The 18077-nt window shown below is 45.6% G+C and overlaps 2 protein-coding genes and 2 non-coding genes across 6 annotated transcripts in view; 1 reads left to right on the forward strand and 3 right to left on the reverse strand.

Moving 5' to 3' along the window:
• The window catches only part of Tsr1 (TSR1 ribosome maturation factor), a 12966-nt gene extending 2864 nt beyond the window's left edge, over nucleotides 1-10102 (reverse strand). The window contains exons 1-11 of the mRNA XM_041663961.1: nucleotides 9541-10102; nucleotides 9276-9379; nucleotides 8020-8239; nucleotides 7783-7917; nucleotides 6878-7302; nucleotides 5335-5494; nucleotides 4814-4971; nucleotides 3135-3325; nucleotides 1835-1997; nucleotides 1528-1638; nucleotides 827-959 (exon numbers count right to left, since the gene is read on the reverse strand). Coding sequence (XP_041519895.1) covers nucleotides 827-959; nucleotides 1528-1638; nucleotides 1835-1997; nucleotides 3135-3325; nucleotides 4814-4971; nucleotides 5335-5494; nucleotides 6878-7302; nucleotides 7783-7917; nucleotides 8020-8239; nucleotides 9276-9379; nucleotides 9541-9637 — 1897 coding nt within the window. The 5' untranslated portion in view covers nucleotides 9638-10102. The remainder of the gene's footprint in view (nucleotides 1-826; nucleotides 960-1527; nucleotides 1639-1834; nucleotides 1998-3134; nucleotides 3326-4813; nucleotides 4972-5334; nucleotides 5495-6877; nucleotides 7303-7782; nucleotides 7918-8019; nucleotides 8240-9275; nucleotides 9380-9540) is intronic.
• LOC121457211 lies at nucleotides 635-727 on the reverse strand. Its single transcript, XR_005975710.1, has one exon. It is a non-coding gene; the product is annotated as a small nucleolar RNA SNORD91 family (small nucleolar RNA).
• Nucleotides 1345-1437, reverse strand: LOC121457212. The gene has a single exon (XR_005975711.1). It is a non-coding gene; the product is annotated as a small nucleolar RNA SNORD91 family (small nucleolar RNA).
• Nucleotides 10103-10637: 535 nt separating the features above from the next.
• Nucleotides 10638-18077, forward strand: part of Sgsm2 (small G protein signaling modulator 2) — a 39952-nt gene continuing 32512 nt past the window's right edge. The window contains exons 1-2 of one of the 3 annotated variants that reach the window (XM_041663957.1): nucleotides 10638-10909; nucleotides 16686-16761. In XM_041663957.1, coding sequence (XP_041519891.1) covers nucleotides 10853-10909; nucleotides 16686-16761 — 133 coding nt within the window. In that variant the 5' untranslated portion in view covers nucleotides 10638-10852. The remainder of the gene's footprint in view (nucleotides 10910-16685; nucleotides 16762-18077) is intronic. The other 2 variants (XM_041663958.1, XM_041663960.1) reach the window with 2 other exon arrangements.

The following is an 18077-nucleotide window of genomic DNA, read 5'->3' on the forward strand; positions in this document are numbered from 1 at the left end:
TTAAATACATTTTATTTATTTTGGGGGTGTGGAGGCACATGTACTACAGCACTGGAGCAGAAGTCAGAGGTCCTCCCTTCCATCATGCAGGGCACTCCCTGAACAGAGATGCTCAGGTTTAGCAACAAGTACAAGTGCTGAGCACCTGGCCAGCTCCAAATGACTTTCTATTCCAGCTACTCAATGTGCCTTTATAACACCATGCCAGCTGGGCATGGAGATGTACCCCTCCCTATATTCCCACCATTCTGAAGGTCAAGGAAGGCAAGCTCGAGCTACATATTAAGACTTTGTCTCTCAAATCTCAATATATAAAAATCGTACAAGACAATTATACACAATACAGTTAAATACTTAATAACAAGCAAGCAAAAAATAAAAAAATTAATACTGGGAGAGATGGGAGTAAAGAGTTCAAGGCCCTCTTTACTCTGTGTCAAAAGACAAAAATAAAATCACAAGACATGTCATGTTTTAGTAAAACTTTGTTTAGTAAAACAGTAATGCTGCCACCATCTCTGTCTCCTGTCACTGAAAGGCAAGTGAGCTATGGAACTGTTCAGAAGCCCCACGTGAGCAAGCCAGCAACAAAACATATTTCTATTCTTAAAGCTACCAACTCTGAAACAATACGCATAGTAGAAGCCTCAGCACAACACAGTTCGCATCACTGGGATGCTTCAGACAGGTTCAGACATTTTGAATAAAAACATCATTGGCTCCTAAGTCAAGAGTACTGAAAATCTCTCTCACCCCAGAGACTTAAGAATTTCAAACTATCTTTCTGCCTTCAACCATGAAAGACCCCAGCAGCTTCCACGCTAACCTGCTGTGTGCTGAGAGAATAAAGGCGAGGCTCGGAAGCGCCTGAATCCACAATGGAAGATCAGTTCTTCTTTGGCCTTCACAGGTTCCGTGTTGCCAGGGTTCCGACTCACCACCATGTTCAATACTGACATCTGAGGACCAAATAAGAAAAAGCTTCATAGTCTAGGCATACAATGGCCTAACCTGAAAGGCAAACCAAACAAACACCAGTTTTACTCTAACATGCTAGTTAGTGACATCATGCAGATGACATTGTAGTTCTTTTTACCCATCAACTGAAACTCCAGGTGCATAGAGGCCTTATCAGTGAGTGCTTCCATACACGTGTAAACTACATCTAACATCACCTGATCACCATATATCCTTATCCTCCTAACCCATCACCCAAGCCTCCACAATCTTATACCAGCTGCCCCACTCCCAGTGTGCATGACTACTGGCCACCTAGAGAGAAGAGATCACTGGCATAAACATTTACTTTTAAGACTGCTACCCCATTCTGATCTGAAAAGACATTCTTAGTGAAGTCTCAGAACCATACAGACTGCATCACTAAGATGCTTCAGACAGGTTCAGACATCTTGGGCATAACCATCATTGACTTCTCTATTCAGATTCCTCAATCATTCCAATGTGTAAAAAATGTACACCTTGCAGAAATATTTGTAATTCTCCATTTCCCACAAAACACTGATTTACCTTCTGTTCATAAGGTAGTAAAGAAAATGCAATCAAGGGTGCTCCTTGCCTGAAATGCTCAACCACCGAGACAGGGACATGAGAGATATGAATTGTGACATACCAGCCGACCTGCCAGAAAGAACCACAAGACATGCACAGGGTTACCCTTATGTCCCAGTAGTGAGGAAACCTTTCTTCAGGTCTATGCCAAGCCTCATCATTCATGAAAATGTCAACACCCAGACTCAACCTTCTCAGTTAATCATTTCTGTCCCTTATTTGTTCCCAAACAAAAACAAATGGCAAGGTGGACAAGGCAAGATACCTCAGCTCCTTCAACATCTTTTTCCTCAATCTCTTTGAAAATTCTTCTTCTAGTATTAATAAAATTCTGAAACTGAAAAATCCGAGCATAATCTTGAGGAAGGTTTTCCTTAGGGTCCCAAGGAGATGTCCTGAAACTCTTGAGGCCTCTATATTTCTGAAATCTAGAACACGGGTTTTAAAGAAAGTAAAAGGTTTTTAGATGGTGCTACTTAAAACTCACTTTGCTTCTAAAATGGTCAAGCCTCTAGCTTTTTCAGAGTACTCTGACCTAGGGAAGTGGTAGAATGCTTACCTAGTATACACGCCCTGGGTTCAATCCCCAGCACAGCACAACAAACCACAAAAGGCTGTAGGTCTGGCTCTTGTATTCTGGGCAGGATCATGTGTTCCATGTCTGCCTGAGCTACAAAGTGAAACTGTCTCAAGAAACTAGGTATCAAAATATCCTAATGAGCTAGAACTGTGGGCTTGGAAATACACACTTACTAATCCCAACGAGTAGGAGGTAGAGGCAGAAAGACCCAGAATAGCCTGGTCTACACGAGACCCCATCTTTCAAGCAAACAACTACCAACTAATAGCTTTATAAGAAACTATGTCCTAAAACAGCTTCTAACAAGTATTTCAGAAGCAACCTAGGCTTTTCACAGGGAACAAAGTATTTACAGTACCCACCTGATATCTGTCAAGGAATGTGGCTCTTCAACCTGCCTCATCATTTACCCAACATTGACACTGGCTTTTAGTCAGGCTTACTTCCAGGAAAAAAAAAAAATCACCACCTATATTTTTTGGTTTTGCTTTTTTTGGGGTGGGGTGGGATGGGGGAAGGGTAAGGTTACATTATGTAACAGCAATAGCTGTCCTGAAACTAGCTCTGTAGACCAGGTTGGCCTTGAACTCAGAGAGCCAACTGCCTCTGCTGTCTCTGTCTCCAGAGTCCTGGGATTAAAAGTGTGTGCCACCACTGCCCAGTTCCAGAAAAAAAAAAAAAAAATCACCTAATTTTCTTGCTTTTGCTTTTATAAGCATTCATTCAAAACATACACTCTCACTTCCCCAAATATATACTCGAGAGCATTTACTCCTGCAAGGAACTGATTAACTTAGGTATATCTGCTTTACTAGGGTCTTCTGAACAAATCTACACCTTGCCTGTATTTTGCTGCTTCTTACATAGCAATGTTAGCCCCTCAAGGACAAAGACAATGTGTTTTTTATTTGGCTCCTGTTCACATAGTTCTAAACCATAAAAAAAGTTTTAAATAAAACTTGTCTGAAATGATTTGTTGACTAACCGAATTCTAGCAGCCACATCACGGGGGGTATCCATTTCATCCGGAAACATCTCTTCCATTCTCTCTTGTTTATATTTCTCCAACATTCTCTCCTCTGCCTCCTCATCTACTTTCTCATCATACAGATCATCACGCACAGACTCCCCTAGAGTCATGGTTTCACATTCCTCTTCCTCCTCGCCACTCTCATCCTGTAAAGTGGGGGATCACAAATACGCATTATGGAACACACTTGTAGTCTTAGCATTTAGGAAACTGAGGCAGGAGATTCACCGAGTTTGATGGCAGCTTGGGTGACAGAGTAAGACTGTCTTCAAAAAATTAATAAACTGTAAAAAGGGCAGACAATGTAGCTCAATTGGTAGAGTGCTTTCCTAGCACACACAAAGCTCTTGGTGGATCCCCAACACAGCCTAAAGCTGGACAGATTTCACGTGCCTGTAATATCAAGACCCGGATTCAGGGATATCCTCAGCTAGAGTTCTAGAGAAGCCTGAGATTCATTAAGACTATATCCCTCAGAAAACCAAAAATCATAGCACCAGTAAGATAACTCAGTAAATAGAAGCATTTGTTTCCAAATGACCTCATTTCTTTACCTGACCTGAGTTCTATAGAGGGAATCCAAATAGTGGGAAGGGAGAAAGAAATGACTCCAGTAAGGTATTCCTGATCCCTCCGCCCCCCACAAACAAAAGCCCTGGGTGCAGTAATAATACAGCACTTGGGGAGCAGAAAAAGGTGGATCACTGTGAGTTCAAGGTCAGCTTGCTCTACACAGTTTCTAGAACAGAGCAAAATAGTGAAACTGTCTCAAACACCCCCCCACCAAAAGACATACACCCTAAAAACAATGTGTGTATGTCTGTATCCTTGGGGGTGTGGCCCATCTGGTAAAGTGCTTGCCTGGCATTTGTGAAACCCTGGGAATTAATTCCTAGCACTAGCACATCAAAAACTAAGGCACAGGATGCCATAGTATCTCTATAATCCAGGCACCGGGAAGGTAGAGGCAGGAGATTAAGGAGTTCAAAATTATTCTCTGCTACACGTTGACTTCAGGACTAATACAGGAAACGTTATCTGGAGAAATGGTATGAAGTCTCAAACAAAAACAAAATAGCAAAAAGGCATGGTGTCACATGTTTATGATCCTAGCTCTAGGAAGATTAAGGTAGGATTGCTTGTGTTCAAGGTCAGTTACGTGCTAGTAAGACCACCTAAAATTTTTTTGCAGATATTTCAGCAGAAATCTATCCATCTCTACCCCAAAAGCAATTAAACAAATATTAATTTTCCTAGACACTAATATAAATACAAAAATGCACATTAGTGTATATATAAATGAGTATACAGGCATGTATGTGGAAGTCTAAGGACAACTTTGTCCTCACCTTCTACCTTGGGTCAGGATCTTTTGTTTGTTACCTTGGCCTTGGTGTTCCTGAGGTTCTATCTGTACACCCAATCTTGCCATGGGAATAGTTTTACAGACTTGTACTATCACACGTGGCTTCACATGTGTTCTGGAATTCAAACGGAAGTCCTAACAAATATGTGGCAAGTACTTTACCCAATGGGTCATTTCCTCAGCCTCAAAATAAGAGCAAATCATAGAAACATTCTTTGAGTACAGCCATATTTTTGTAGTTGTATAAATAGGTGGCCCATTTTCATACCTCAGACTCCTCTTCCATGAAATCTTCACGCTGTAGATCATCATATTCATCACTTTCCCCACCATTTTCCCCACCTTCATCCAAAATCCATTCAGCCTGGTAATTGGATGTTCCTCTAGGGACCTTCTTTACCACCCTGGAACGTTGCTTCAATAAGTCTGTAAAACCCAAACAACTAATTTATATTATTTAAATATTAATTGTACTCCCTTTCTGTAGTCTCACCTATTCTCACCCTGCTACCAACATGAAAAAATCACATCCACATGAAAACAGACTACTTCCAAATTTAATTCAGCTGCCTCACAGCAACAAATAATATGTAGCTAAATAAACCCTGTACTGGATTTAATATCACTTATTAGTTAAAAAGACAAGCCTAGAGTGATTCTGAGAGAGGAAGTAGAGCTGTGTCCAGTGTTTGCTTGGTACAGTCATCTAGTATTTGAACTCCAATCACTTCCTTATCCAGCCCGATAAGCAAGCAGTGACCAAGAGTAAACATGCTTGCTACCACTGACCATTTGCCTCCTCCAATTCCTCCTCTGTGGGCCACGTTTGCTCCCCTTCCATCGGATCTGGAGTAACCTCTGTCTGTAAAGTCTCCTGTTTATCAGGATCTGCCTTCATCAGAACTTTAAGGTCTTCTTCCATGTCGACTGCAGTATCTGTAGCACAAATCTAAAACGCAAAAGCAGGGAACTGCCTGTCAGACATTAACCAAGTCCGGTAAATGTAACTGTAACCCGAAACATCCACAAATTAAATAAAAAATCAAAACATACCAAATTTCCAAATGGTGACCTCCTAGTATTTCAACTTTGATCCCCAGCTTAACTCTTTTCAGATTGTTTCTAGAAGAAATTCTGACAGTTTCCTACCTACTTATTATATTCCCTTTCAAGCAAACTGCTCTCTTCAGAATTCAAGCAAACCCTTCATGGTGGTGCACACCTTTTATTTCAATTGGCAGAGGCAGGCAAATCTCTGCAAAGTTTGAGGCCAGCCACTGGTAGAGAGGGCCAGTCTTTAAAAAAATCCTCTACTTTGTCACTATATCTAGGTTCATAGTCCCCAAGATATTCCTTGACCTGTGTGGAACTCATAAGTCATTCATTCTTCCAAATACTTGGTTGAGTCTGATCTCTCCTGTGTAACTTGCTAATGTACTCTCAATTTCCACAGCAGGTCTACACCTTAACTATATGCTACTGTAATTTTTAAATTCACAAGTGTTAGTTTTTTTCTCTAATTCAAATAAATTCCGAGAAGAGGCCACGAAGGCAGAGTCAACTGTGTAGAATACCTAGGAAGTACTGGATAAACACAACTGATTCACCTATGTCTAATTGTCTACTGCCTTACATTTCAAACTAGCAGACTCCTCACTTGCCTAAGTGTGCAAACTAGCCTCTCTGGAAATTAAATTTTCCATCCTATGCCAACTTACACACAAATATACATTCTTAAAAAAAAAACAGAAGCCAGGCAGTGGTGACACATACCTTTGATCCCAGCACTTGGAAGGCAGAGACAGGTGGATCTCTATGAGTTCGAGGCCAGTCTGATCTATAGACCAATTTCCAGGGCAGCCAGAGATACACAGAGAAACCCTGACTTGAAAAACAAAAACAAAACAGTCCAGTCTGCCAAACCCAAAGACCTGAGTCTAATCCTCTGGGCACAAAAGGTAAGAGGAGAGATCCAAACCCTGGCAAGTTGTCTCCTGTCCTCCACACGAGTAATATGCCCTCTCTCCAGCACACAAAAATAATTCTTAAAAAAAAAAAAAAAGGTAAAACTTGCAGGGGGGTGGTGGCGCACGCCTTTAATCCCAGCACTCAGGAGGCAGAGGCAGGCGGATCTCTGTGAGTTCGAGGACAGCACGATCTACAAGAGCTAGTTCCAGGACAGGCTCTAAAAGCTAGAGAAACCTTGTCTCGAAAAACCAAAAAATAAAATAAAATAAAACCAACAATCTTGGGCAAGGAATGTCGCCAAGTAGAAGAGTGCCCGCCAAGGCCTAGATTTGATTCCCAAAGTGAAAACCCCTATCAATCTTACCTCCATTGCCACACTTGGTTTCTTCTGGGATTTAATCACTCTAGGATTTAAAGGAAAAGGGTCCACAGGTCCATCTATCTGATTCATTTGGAAATCACCATGTCCAACAATATGCAGCAAACTATTTACATTCAGAGTCCTTCCACGAACATAGCCTGAGATTTTCAAGGTGCCCACTAAGTTACTCTCCTCACTAGGCACGAAGTCAGCAACATGGGCAAATAAGTAAGCTCGCCGATCTCGAAAAGCAAGATGCCGCTGCTTTTGGTTAGCCAACTGTCTAAGCAGTAGTCCTGCCTCCTGTTGGGTGTCCAGCAACAGGAGCTTGTCATCAGGAAAGCGTTTCTCCACTGTTCTACTTAGCTTTTTTCTGGCATCTACTTGTTTCTTTGGTGGGAGGCCAGAAAGCCCCTGGACAGCTAGTGCTGGAAGAAGAGAAAGAGCTTAGTGCCTTACTGTTTCACCATGGGAAAATTCATTTCCAGATCACAACAACATCTCAACCAACGACCACTAGGAGCTCAACACCTAGCTAACACCAATGAAATGTCACAATTAAGTCCATCTTTCTGTTCTTTCCCCGGGCAGCACAAGGATAAAAATTCTCTTTAACCCAGGCAGTGTTGGTGCAAGCCTCTAATAGAATTACTGGGGAGGCAGAAGCAGGGGAGTTAAGCCAGCCTGGTCTACAAAGAGAGTTGCAGGGCTGTTGTTACACAGAGAGAAAAGTAATTGAAAAAATGTTTAATTTAGACACACATTCCACAAAAGCAGACTACAAACCATTGGTTATACTACTAAATCAAATGCCAAACACTGTGCACAGATCAGAGTTGCACCAAAAAAAAAAAAAAAAAACCTAATTAACTTTCTTTGCTGGTCTCCCAATACTCCAATACACTTACTATAGGTGGGAAGGCCCTGAGCAAAGAGGCAAGACAGACAGTAATCCCCAGTGCTGTCCCAGCCTTCTAGAGGATCCAGGAGAAACAGGATGGTGTCAGCAACTTTAGCCATGTCTAATACAGTATGCAGATCCCCTGAAAACAGCAGATACGGTAAGAAGAGGTAGTTAGCACATTATACTTAAGAAATAGAACTACTTTATAACATAATGACAGAAAAATATTGGGTACTCTAACCTGGTCTTGCATATGTGAAAAACCACCGATGTTTCAAAACAGGACTTAGAAGCATAAAGGTATGGGTGTTTCCCCATTCATTCAAGTACACTGTTCCCAAGTCTTCATTCTGAAGCAGTCTAAATGCCTCTGGAAGGGAAATCCGGCTGTGCAGAGGCACAACGAGCACCTGATGAGGAGGGCCATCCTTGCTGCCCAGCTGCCTCTTCTCTGCCAGAACCTAGCAACACAGAGGTTCAGAGACTTTACCAATCATTTGGTTCCCTATGACATCTTCAAAAACACAGATGCTGCCACACCAAAGCACAACTCCCGACCTCTTCGCTGGTTTGTAAAAGTAGCAAGGGAACTTTAACGTAAAACATTAGAAAATTTCAGAATAGGGTGTGATGGCCCAGGCCTTCTAACTGAGCACTCAGGAGGCAAGGGCAGGGGGATCTCTGTGAGTTGGGGGCTGGTCGACATACTTAAGAAAGCTCTAGGCCAGCTAGGGCTACAGAGTGAGACCATTTGTTAAAGAAAACATAGCCTGGCAGTGGTGGTGCACACCTTTTATCCCAGCACTCGGGAGGCAGAGGCAGGTGGATCTGTCGGGAAAAACAAAGCAAAAAAAACTAATAATCAGGGGCTGGAGAGATGGCTCAGAGGTTAAGAGCATTGCCTGCTCTTCCAAAGGTCCTGAGTTCAATTCCCAGCAACCACATGGTGGCTCACAACCATCTGTAACGAGGTCTGGTGCCCTCTTCTGGCCTGCAGGCATACACACAGACAGAATATTGAATACATAATAAATATTTTTAAAAAAACCCTAATAATCAGACTACCCTGGAAAAATAAAACACCAACAAACAAAAAACCCCAGCCAAATAAATTAAAATATCTAAGGATCAAGCAATCTCTCTCTCTCTCTCTCTATTTTTATGGACAGGGTTTCTCTGTAGCTTTGTAGCCTGTCCTGGAACTCGCTCTTGTAGACCAGGCTGGCCTCGAACTCACATAGATCCGCCTGCTTCTGCCTCCCAAGTGCTGAGACTAAAGGCATGCGCCATTACTACTCAACAATCTCTTGTAAAAGCCACGTGTATGTTTTGTCAAGGAGTTTGGCAGGGCCTCGGACTAAAAAGAACATGGCCCGAATGTACCCTGCGTTTATTCTCCACTTTCAGCTCAGTTCCGGTCACAGTTTCTAGTTTGAGGTATTACCCATCGAAAACCATTCAGAAGCCGCACCGTTTCCCAACCCCCACTCCTCTCACCGCCTCCCTTTTCTGCTTTCGGAGCTGGCTGGCGCGATGCCTCTGGTCTACTCGGCTGGGCTGCTTCTTCAGCTTCTTGGACAAGATTTTCGGTCCTACACGGCCTGGAAGGCAGATCAGAAGTGACTGCTCCGCTCCGCACCATTGACTAACGAGCAGGAACCTTTCTGCGCTCCTTAGAGCCTTTGGCAAGCGTCCCAAGTCTAGTCTCGGTGTCGGCACGGCTATCGGCTAAGCAGCCCTTCTTCCTCCTCTGTCCACTCACCTTTACTGTCCCGTTGTGCGGACGCACCGCCGTGGTGCCGCCAGCCTTTATGAGGTTTATTCTGGTGCTTCAGCGGGCCCGAGCGGTGAGCCGCCATTCTGCGGCCCACGTGCACCGAGTAAGCACTACTTCCGGCAGGACCCGCTTGTTTCCGGCCCCGGGGGCAGACCTCAGTGTTGACCGGACTCCCGCGCCTTCTCGCGAGGTTTGTCCCGCTAGCGTGTGAGCGCTGGGTGCCTGAGTCCCCGAAAATACGTCGTGGTAACTTTTCCCACGCTGCAATCCGCTGATGAGCTGAAAGACGCCAGACGCCGCAGACTCCCGGCTCCGGCTCTTGATACACCGGACCTGTATTGCGACCATCTTTCAATTTTTTCACGCTAAAGTTGCATCACGTGGAAGAAATAAAGGCGTCCTGTCACGTATATTTTGCACACTGATCTCTTCGGTCCCACTGATTTTTATAAAGGGATATAGTGTCACTGAGTAACCTTTTCTTTCCTCTATTACTCTAATTTCCCAAGCGAATCACCTAGAAGGGTTTCGTTTCACCCTCGCCGGCTCCATTCTAGCTTGTCTCTTACTCCAACTCCTGCCCCCCTCTTTCCACAAATCTGCAAGATGAGCCAAACGGGACGTGAAGACCCTGAGGAGGGTGAGGGCTTCCTCTTGTGCTCGGGATCTTCGTAGCTCGCGGCTGGGTTCTTGCTTTTCTCCCACAAGCTTTGCAACTAAGAGCGACTGACAGAGCACGGCATTCGGAGGGGTGGTGGGACCAGATTCGAACCCCAGAGACGCCAAAGCCGGCCTCCTAGGTCCTCTCCGAGTGGCCAGAAGTCGGGAGCGGTTCGCTGAGGTTGCGGCCAGCCCAGGCACAAGCACCTTTCCAGAAGTCCGCCCGCTCCGCAGCGTCTGGAGTGGAGCTGGCTCCCAGCGCTCACAATGCGGGTTCGCGCCCTCGGGGCGGGAGCCTGCCCGTCGCCATGACAACCATCCCTGCGGCGCGCGCCCGGGCCCGACGCCCCCAAGCGTCCGCACCCGCCCTGACCCCCCCCCTCCCGTCGCGGCGCACACACCCCCTCCCTGCCGGCTGTGGGAAGGGGCCGGGCCTGCTGCCTGACGTCTGCGGGGCTCGGAAGATGGCTGCGGAGCTGAGCACCGGGCAGTGGCTGCGGCGGCGGCAGGAGGGGAGCGCGGCTGGCGGGGGCTCCGCCTCACGCGTGGGGCGCTGAGCCGGGAGGCGCGGAGGCGGCGAGGGCACGCGGGTGATCGGGGGGCCGCTGGGCACCGCCTGCCCGCCACCTGCCGCACCATGGGCAGCGCCGAGGACGCAGTCAAAGAAAAGCTGCTATGGAACGTGAAAAAGGAGGTACGGTCGGGGATCAGGACTCGGGGGCTCGCGCCCCTCCTGCGGTGCCCCAGGAGCGGAGGGTCACGGTTCCCACGCGCGCGGCCGCCTGCGCACCGCGCGGGGGCGGGGTCCTGTGCAGGCTTTGCCATCCGCCCCTCTCCGCGCCCGGGGCAGCGCCCTCGTCCAGGGTCAAGCAGGCGCCCCGGGGCTTGTTTGCTTCGGCGGTCCTTCGGCTCCCGCCCTGTGACGGCAGCGGCGCGGGGGGACCGCGGTCGGGGGAGGGGTGGCAGCGATTGCCGGAGAACCCGAGTTGCCCATTCATTGCCCGTACTGCTCGGGGAGGGGCGGGGTCCCCGAGGGCCTCCGGCGGCTTCGAATCCGAGATCTAGGGGCTTCGCTCCCTGGTAGCCTACACCGCCCTCGTGTATTCCTCTTGCAAGCGAATCGTGGCTGGCTGAGGGTTCATCGCACACTTCACTGCTTCTCCCTCCACGCCCACCTCCTTACCCAGGAACCCGGGTATTTTTAAGAATGGTTTTTAAGTCTCAGATTGTTTTTTCTCTTTTGAGGGAAATCCTTCAGAAACAAGAATCTCTCTACTAATCCCCTTTACCTTGACCCTGCTTAAAGCTCATTTCAATTTCGGGGGTGGGGGAGGAGGGTTGCCCATATGAATGACTCACCAGCTTGTGAGAGAGCCTGCAGTGTAGATGAAATGAATGAGGCCTCCTTCCCCAGCCTGCCTCTGGAGCTACGTCTGCCAGGTGTGAGCTGCACGAGGGGAAGAAACCTGTCTGTTCACTGTTTTGTATCCAGGGCCTGGCACACCTGTGGGCACTCTATTTGGTAAATATATCTGCTGATCTTGGAAATTGAGATCTGGTGGGAGTCTTCAATAGTTCAGTCTTAGTTTTTTGTGAACTTGGGTAAAGTTATTTAAACTCTTTCAAGTCTTGGTTTTGTCTTTGTTTATCGCGATATATGAATGCACCATACTGTTTCATTCACCCTTAGCGTTTCAGGATTTGAGGAGATTTGGGGCTCTCATTCTGCATTAACCATTATCTTGTGCGAACAACTTCATTGGGCTTTTGCTGCGAAGTGGCCAAGTGAGGGTTTCTTAGGCCAGGGCTTTTTTTTTTTTTTTTTTTTTTTGGTTTTTCGAGACAGGGTTTCTCTGTGGTTTTGGAGCCTGTCCTGGAACTAGCTCTTGTAGACCAGGCTGGTCTCGAACTCACAGAGATCCGCCTGCCTCTGCCTCCCAAGTGCAAGGATTAAAGGCGTGCGCCACCACCGCCCGGCTGGGCCAGGGCTTTTTAAAAATAGTCTTAGGCTCCAGCCTTGTCCCCAAAGAGAAATTTCAGTGATTATCTCCAGGAAGAAGGGAGTCTAAAGACAGAGCTGGGGGAGGGCAGGTGTACAGAACTAGAATTATTTGAGACCCAGATTTGAGAACTGATTAGGTATGTTGGAAAATGCTTTTGAGAACATGATTTTCTTCCCAGTGTTTCAAGAACGATTGATTGCTTTGAGAACAATGTGTGCTGCAAGAATGTATCTTCCTGACAAAGTCTGCCGCTCTCTGGACTCCACCATCTCCCCCTTTAGTGCTTGGTTTACAGACAACCATACTCTTTCCCTCTCCTACAAGAAGAGACAGCTGAGAACTGTAGGCAAGCTTGTTTTCACAGAGGACCTCTGAACCAATCCTAAAAGTATCAGTTGGTTCTCATAACCCAATATATGTCCCTCCAGTTGCTTCAGATACCTGTAGCTCTTTAGTTGTTGAGTTCCTGCAAAGACCACCCTGGGAAGTAATCGAGGAAGCTTGTAATAGCTTGGAATGCAAAAATCATCCAATCTGATCTTCATTTACCTCACCACTAACTATGAGCAGTTCCAGCAGGAACGAACCTCCAGGTCCTTCTTCCTCCTTAGGCCTTAGGTGTTCTGCCACCCTCCATATAATACCGTGCATGTTAAGAGAGGACCTTGGCCTGGCATGGTGGTGTATACCTTTAATCCCAGCACTCAGGGCAGATGGAACTCTATGATACCCAGGCCCAGTCAGGGCTACACAGTGAGATCCTATCTCAAAATAAATAATAAGTAAATAAACAAAACAAACAGAACCCTTTGGGAGCCAGGGCACCATCAGGATGCTGCATCCTGACAGGCAGGGACTAATGCTGAACATGGGAGCATATATGCCTAAGACTCCAGCACTCATGGAGCCGCAGCAGAAGAATTGCAGGAAGTTTGAGTCAAGGCTAGGCTATCTAGTGAGTTTGAGACCAGTCTGGGCTACATAATGAAAAACAGAGTTGGAGAGCTTGCTCTGTGGTTAAGAGCACTGTCTGGGGGCTGGAGAGATGGCTCAGTGGTTAAGAGCACCGGCTGCTCTTCCAGAGGTCATGAGTTCAATTCCCAGCAACCACATGGTGGCTCACAGCCATCTGTAATGAGATCTGGTGCCCTCTTCTAGTGTGTGGGCATACATGGAGGCAGAATGTTGTGTACACAATAAATAAATACATTAAAAAAAAAAAGAGCACTGTCTGTTCTTCCGAGTTTGAGTCCCAGAAGTAGCATGGCAGCTAACAACTGTTAGCTCCAGTTCCAGAGGAACTGATGTCCTTTTCTAGCCCCTGCAGGTGCTAGACACCATAAACATGGTGCACCATAAACATGGTGCACAGACATACAAGCAGGCAAAATACCCATACCCATAAAGATAAATAAGTTCTTAAAAAGATAAGGACTGTCTCTGCTATGACTTACTTTTCCTGTTGGTTTATATTTTTTATATCTTCTTTATGCTGTGGTTGAGGGAACCCATCTCTGATTCCCAGTGGTGGCTCTTTGTCTCCTGGCAGATTCCCCATGGAATCTGGCGTAAGTGCAACTAGAACCTCATGCTGATAATGGGAGTGTAAATTGCTACAGCCACTTTGGAGAACGTTTTGGCAGTATCTGGTAAAGCAGAATATATGCATCCAAAATTCCTTGCCTAGAAATATAAATTTTAAATAGCCAGCACATATGTTCACCAGAAGATATGTCCAGGTGTTCATATGATTCATAACAACTCCAAGCTGGAAAATACCCAAATGCCAGTCAACTGTGGTATTTTTCACGGAATTGAAAGTGAACAATCTATAGCAATACACGACAGAAACGAATCTCCCAATCGTTCACTCAAGCAAAAGAAACAAATCACAAAACACTACTTTCTGTTATTTCGTTATTTTTTTTTTCTTTTTAGTATAAAACTTGCAAAACTAAGATAACTCAGAGATTGAGCCTGGTGTCACATCCCTGTAATCCCAGCAGGACAAAGGCAGTGGGAATAAAAGTTCAAAGCATGCATGGGTTACAAGAGTAAATTCCAGGCTAGCATAGGGAATTTATTTAGTAAGATCCTGTCTCAAAAAAGAAGAGGTTTGAGGCTGGGCTAGGTGGCTCATGCCTTGATCCCAGCACAAAGAGGCAGAAGCAGGCAGATGTCTTTGAGTCATGGCTAGCCTTGTCTCTATAGTGAGTTCCTGGCCAGCCAAGGGCTACATTGTGAAATCCTGTCTCCAAACAACAGAAGCTCAGTTCTGCTGCTTACCCAGCATGCACAAGGCCCTGGGTTCAGTTACCCCCCCCCACACACCAAAGAATAATAATTAAAAATTCAAATAAAAGAAGCTAGCTGGTGGTGGCACACGCCTTTAGTTGTAGCACTTAGGAAGTAGAGGCAAGTGGATTTCTGTGAGTTCAAGGCTAGCCTGGTCTACAGAACCAAGGCTACACAAAAGAAATGCTGTCTCAAAAAAACCAAAATAATAATAATAATAATAATAATAATGAAATTCAAAAGAGGAAAAGAAAAAAAGATAGTGGGTATTTGAGTATTCCTAGGAAAAGGTGGTGACTGGGGTGGGGGATGATAAAGCAAGGTGCTCCAGCACACAGGTTATACATTGTTTCTTTTGTTACTTAAGACAAGGTATCCTAGCCCAGATTAGCCTTGGAGTTACTGTGTAGCTCAGGTTGACCTTGGCCTTGAACTCTTCTTTCAGCTTTACTGCCTGTGTGTGTGTGTGTGTGTGTGTGTGTGTGTGTGTATACGTGTATACATGCTACAATGTGTGTGTGTCTCGTATGTTGTGTGTGAGTATGGGTACATGCATGCCACTGTGCGTGTGTGTGTGTGTCTTGCACATGATGTGTGTGTGAGTATGGGTACACACATGCCACAGTGTGTGTGTGTATGTGTTTTGCACATGATGTGGTACACACATGCCAGTGTGTGTATGTTTGTGTGTTTTGCGCATGATGTGTGTGTGTGAGTATGGGTACACACATGCCACAGTGTATGTGTTTTGTACATGATGTGTGTGTGTGTGAGTACGGGTACACGCATGCCACAGTGTGTGTGTGTTTTGCACATGGTGTGTGTGTGAATACGGGTACACGCATGCCACAGTGTACTTGTGTGGGTCAGAGAACAATTTGTAGAGTCTATTCTCTCCACTTTTACATGGATTCTGGGACTAGAACTCAGGCCTCCCTGAGGTTTGCTCAGGAAGAACTTTTACCTGATGAGCCATCTAGCCAACCTGGGCCTCGAACTCTTGATCCTCTTTGTCTTCATCTCCCAATGGTTGGCATTTCAGGCATGTGCCACCCCATCTGGCACTTGTTCTGTTTCCTACTCTAAAAGTATGCAGTGTGTAAGAACTCACCCAGCCTATGAGATTATCATATAAGCTTTTATGTTTAATGAATAATTTTATGTTTAATGAATAATAATAAACAATAAGAACACCTTTTGTGGTCCTAGAGATTAAACCTGGAGACCTTGAGTGACAAGCAAGCACTACCATAGAGCTACATCCCCATCCTATAAGTGCCTTTTGGGGGTTGGGAGTTGAGACAAGGGCTCATGCTATAGCTCAGGCCAGCTTCAGGTTAGCCCAAGTTACCTACAAACTCAAACCCTAAAGCATCAAAGTTTTAAAACCTAGCTAGAACGAATGAGAGTTGATGAGCCATTGATGGACTAACTCCTGACCTCAGAAAAGGAGGGGCAAGTTATTCATCTGCAGTCTGTATGTCTACCTAGTAGACAGTCTGTATGTCTACCTAGAAGCCCTTCTCCAGCTCAGTGTGGATGAGCAAATAGTCTCCCATCCTTGTGTCTAAACTGGGTTCTCCACACTGATTGGTTAGTGGATTTGACATCTCTTAGTTTCCTCTCAAAAAGCTTGGGGCAGGCTATATTAAGGAACATTTGTTTCTCCACCCTTCCCATCTTTGTCATCTCTGCAAATACCTCAAAACCTAGACCACGAGGTCACAACCAAGCTATTTACCTTCCTAGAGACTTGTTTTGTTGCTGTTTTCCCTTTTGGTGCTAAGAATTGAGTCTGGAACCTTGTCTGTCCAAAACAGGCTTAGCCACTGAGACATACCCTCAAACCCCAGGAGTCCTTTGCTAAGGAGGAAATTAAAAATAATAATGCTAGCCGGGCGATGGTGGCGCACGTCTTTAATCCCAGCACTCGGGAGGCAGAGGCAGGTGGATCTCTGTGAGTTCGAGACCAGCCTGGTCTACAAGAGCTAGTTCCAGGACAGGCTCCAAAGCCACAGAGAAACCTTGGTCTTAAAAAAACCAAAAAAAAAAAAATAATAATAATGCTAGCCTGAAGGTGTAGTTCAGGGATAGAGTGTTTGCCCTGGGTTTACTCAATAGCCCGGCAAAAATAAATACATTAAAGTAATGAAGATGCCCATTTATTTGCAGGTGAAGCAAATCATGGAGGAGGCTGTCACCAGGAAGTTTGTGCATGAAGATAGCAGCCACATCATTGCTCTGTGTGGTGAGTCAACACTTTACAGTGGTGGGTCCTAGGCTCAGGACTGAGCATGTGGTCCTGGGACCTGGAAAAGATGAGTCCTCTGGTTTATTACCTCTCGAATATGAGTGTGAGTCCCAATCATCCCGAACACTTCTGAAGTCTGTTTGACCTCCATCCCAGATCTAGTGAATCAGAGCCTTCAGGTTACAAGAAACTGTATATTTTAGTACCTTACAACAATAGTTCCCAAATTTTAGTCACACCTGGAAGTGTGTTAAAACATTCACAACCAAGCCAGGTGGTGGTGGCATGTGCCTTTAATCCCAGCACTCTGGAGGCAGAGGTAGGCAGATCTCTGTGAGTTCGAGGCCAACCTTGTCTTCAAGAGCTAGTTCCAGGACAGGCTCCAAAGCTACAGAGAAACCCTGTCTCAGAAAAAACAAAAACAAACATTCACAACCACATCATACATGGTGTCCCAAGCCCGTGCTCCTAGCTATTTAAGAGGCTCAAACAGGAAGACTAACCAGTTCAGGGCTTGTCTTACCTCTGGAGTATCCAAGGCCAGCCTGGGAAATTTAGTGAGAGACCTTGCCTCAAAAAAACCCAAACAAGGCCGGGCGGTGGTGGCGCACGCCTTTAATCCCATCACTCTGGAGGCAGAGGCAGGCGGGTCTCTGTGAGTTCGAGACCAGCCTGGTCTACAGAGCTAGTTCCAGGACAGGCTCCAAAACCACAGAGAAACCCTGTCTCGAAAAACCAAAAAAAAAAAAAAAAAACCCAAACAAACAAACAAAAACCATAGAAAGAGATGACTCAGTAGCTAAGAATCCAGGGTGGCACAAGCCTCCTTTAATCCTAGCCCTTGAGAAGCCAAAGCAGGTGGATCTCTGTGAGTTCAAGACCAGCTCTGGTCTACAGAGCGAGGTTTAGGACAGCGAGGGGTACACAGAGAAACCCTGTCTCAAAAAACAAAAGCAAAAAAAAAAAAACAAAAAACAAAAAACATAATCCTGAGTCGGGTGGTGGTGGCATACACCAATAATTCCAACACTTGGGAAGCAGGGGCAGGCAGATCTCTGTGAGTTCAAGGCTAGCCTGGTCTACAAGAGCTAGTTCCAGATCAGGCCCCAAAGCTACAGAGAAACTCTATCTGGGGGGGAAAAAAATCCTTGCCCTGAATGCTTTGGTGTTTGAAACCCACCTATATTATCCATCCTTTCTCACTCTGGGGAAAGATTAGTGCTTTGGGGATGCTTTTATGTGCTTTTTGGCTGCCACATTTTTCTGGTTGCTCCATTGTCCTAATTCCCTATGCACTTGGTTAGAGTCAAAAG

The sequence above is a fragment of the Microtus oregoni genome, unplaced genomic scaffold, assembly GCF_018167655.1.
Source record: "Microtus oregoni isolate MIOR12 unplaced genomic scaffold, Mior012 000015F_ref0000493, whole genome shotgun sequence".
NCBI classification, from domain to species: domain Eukaryota; kingdom Metazoa; phylum Chordata; class Mammalia; order Rodentia; family Cricetidae; genus Microtus; species Microtus oregoni.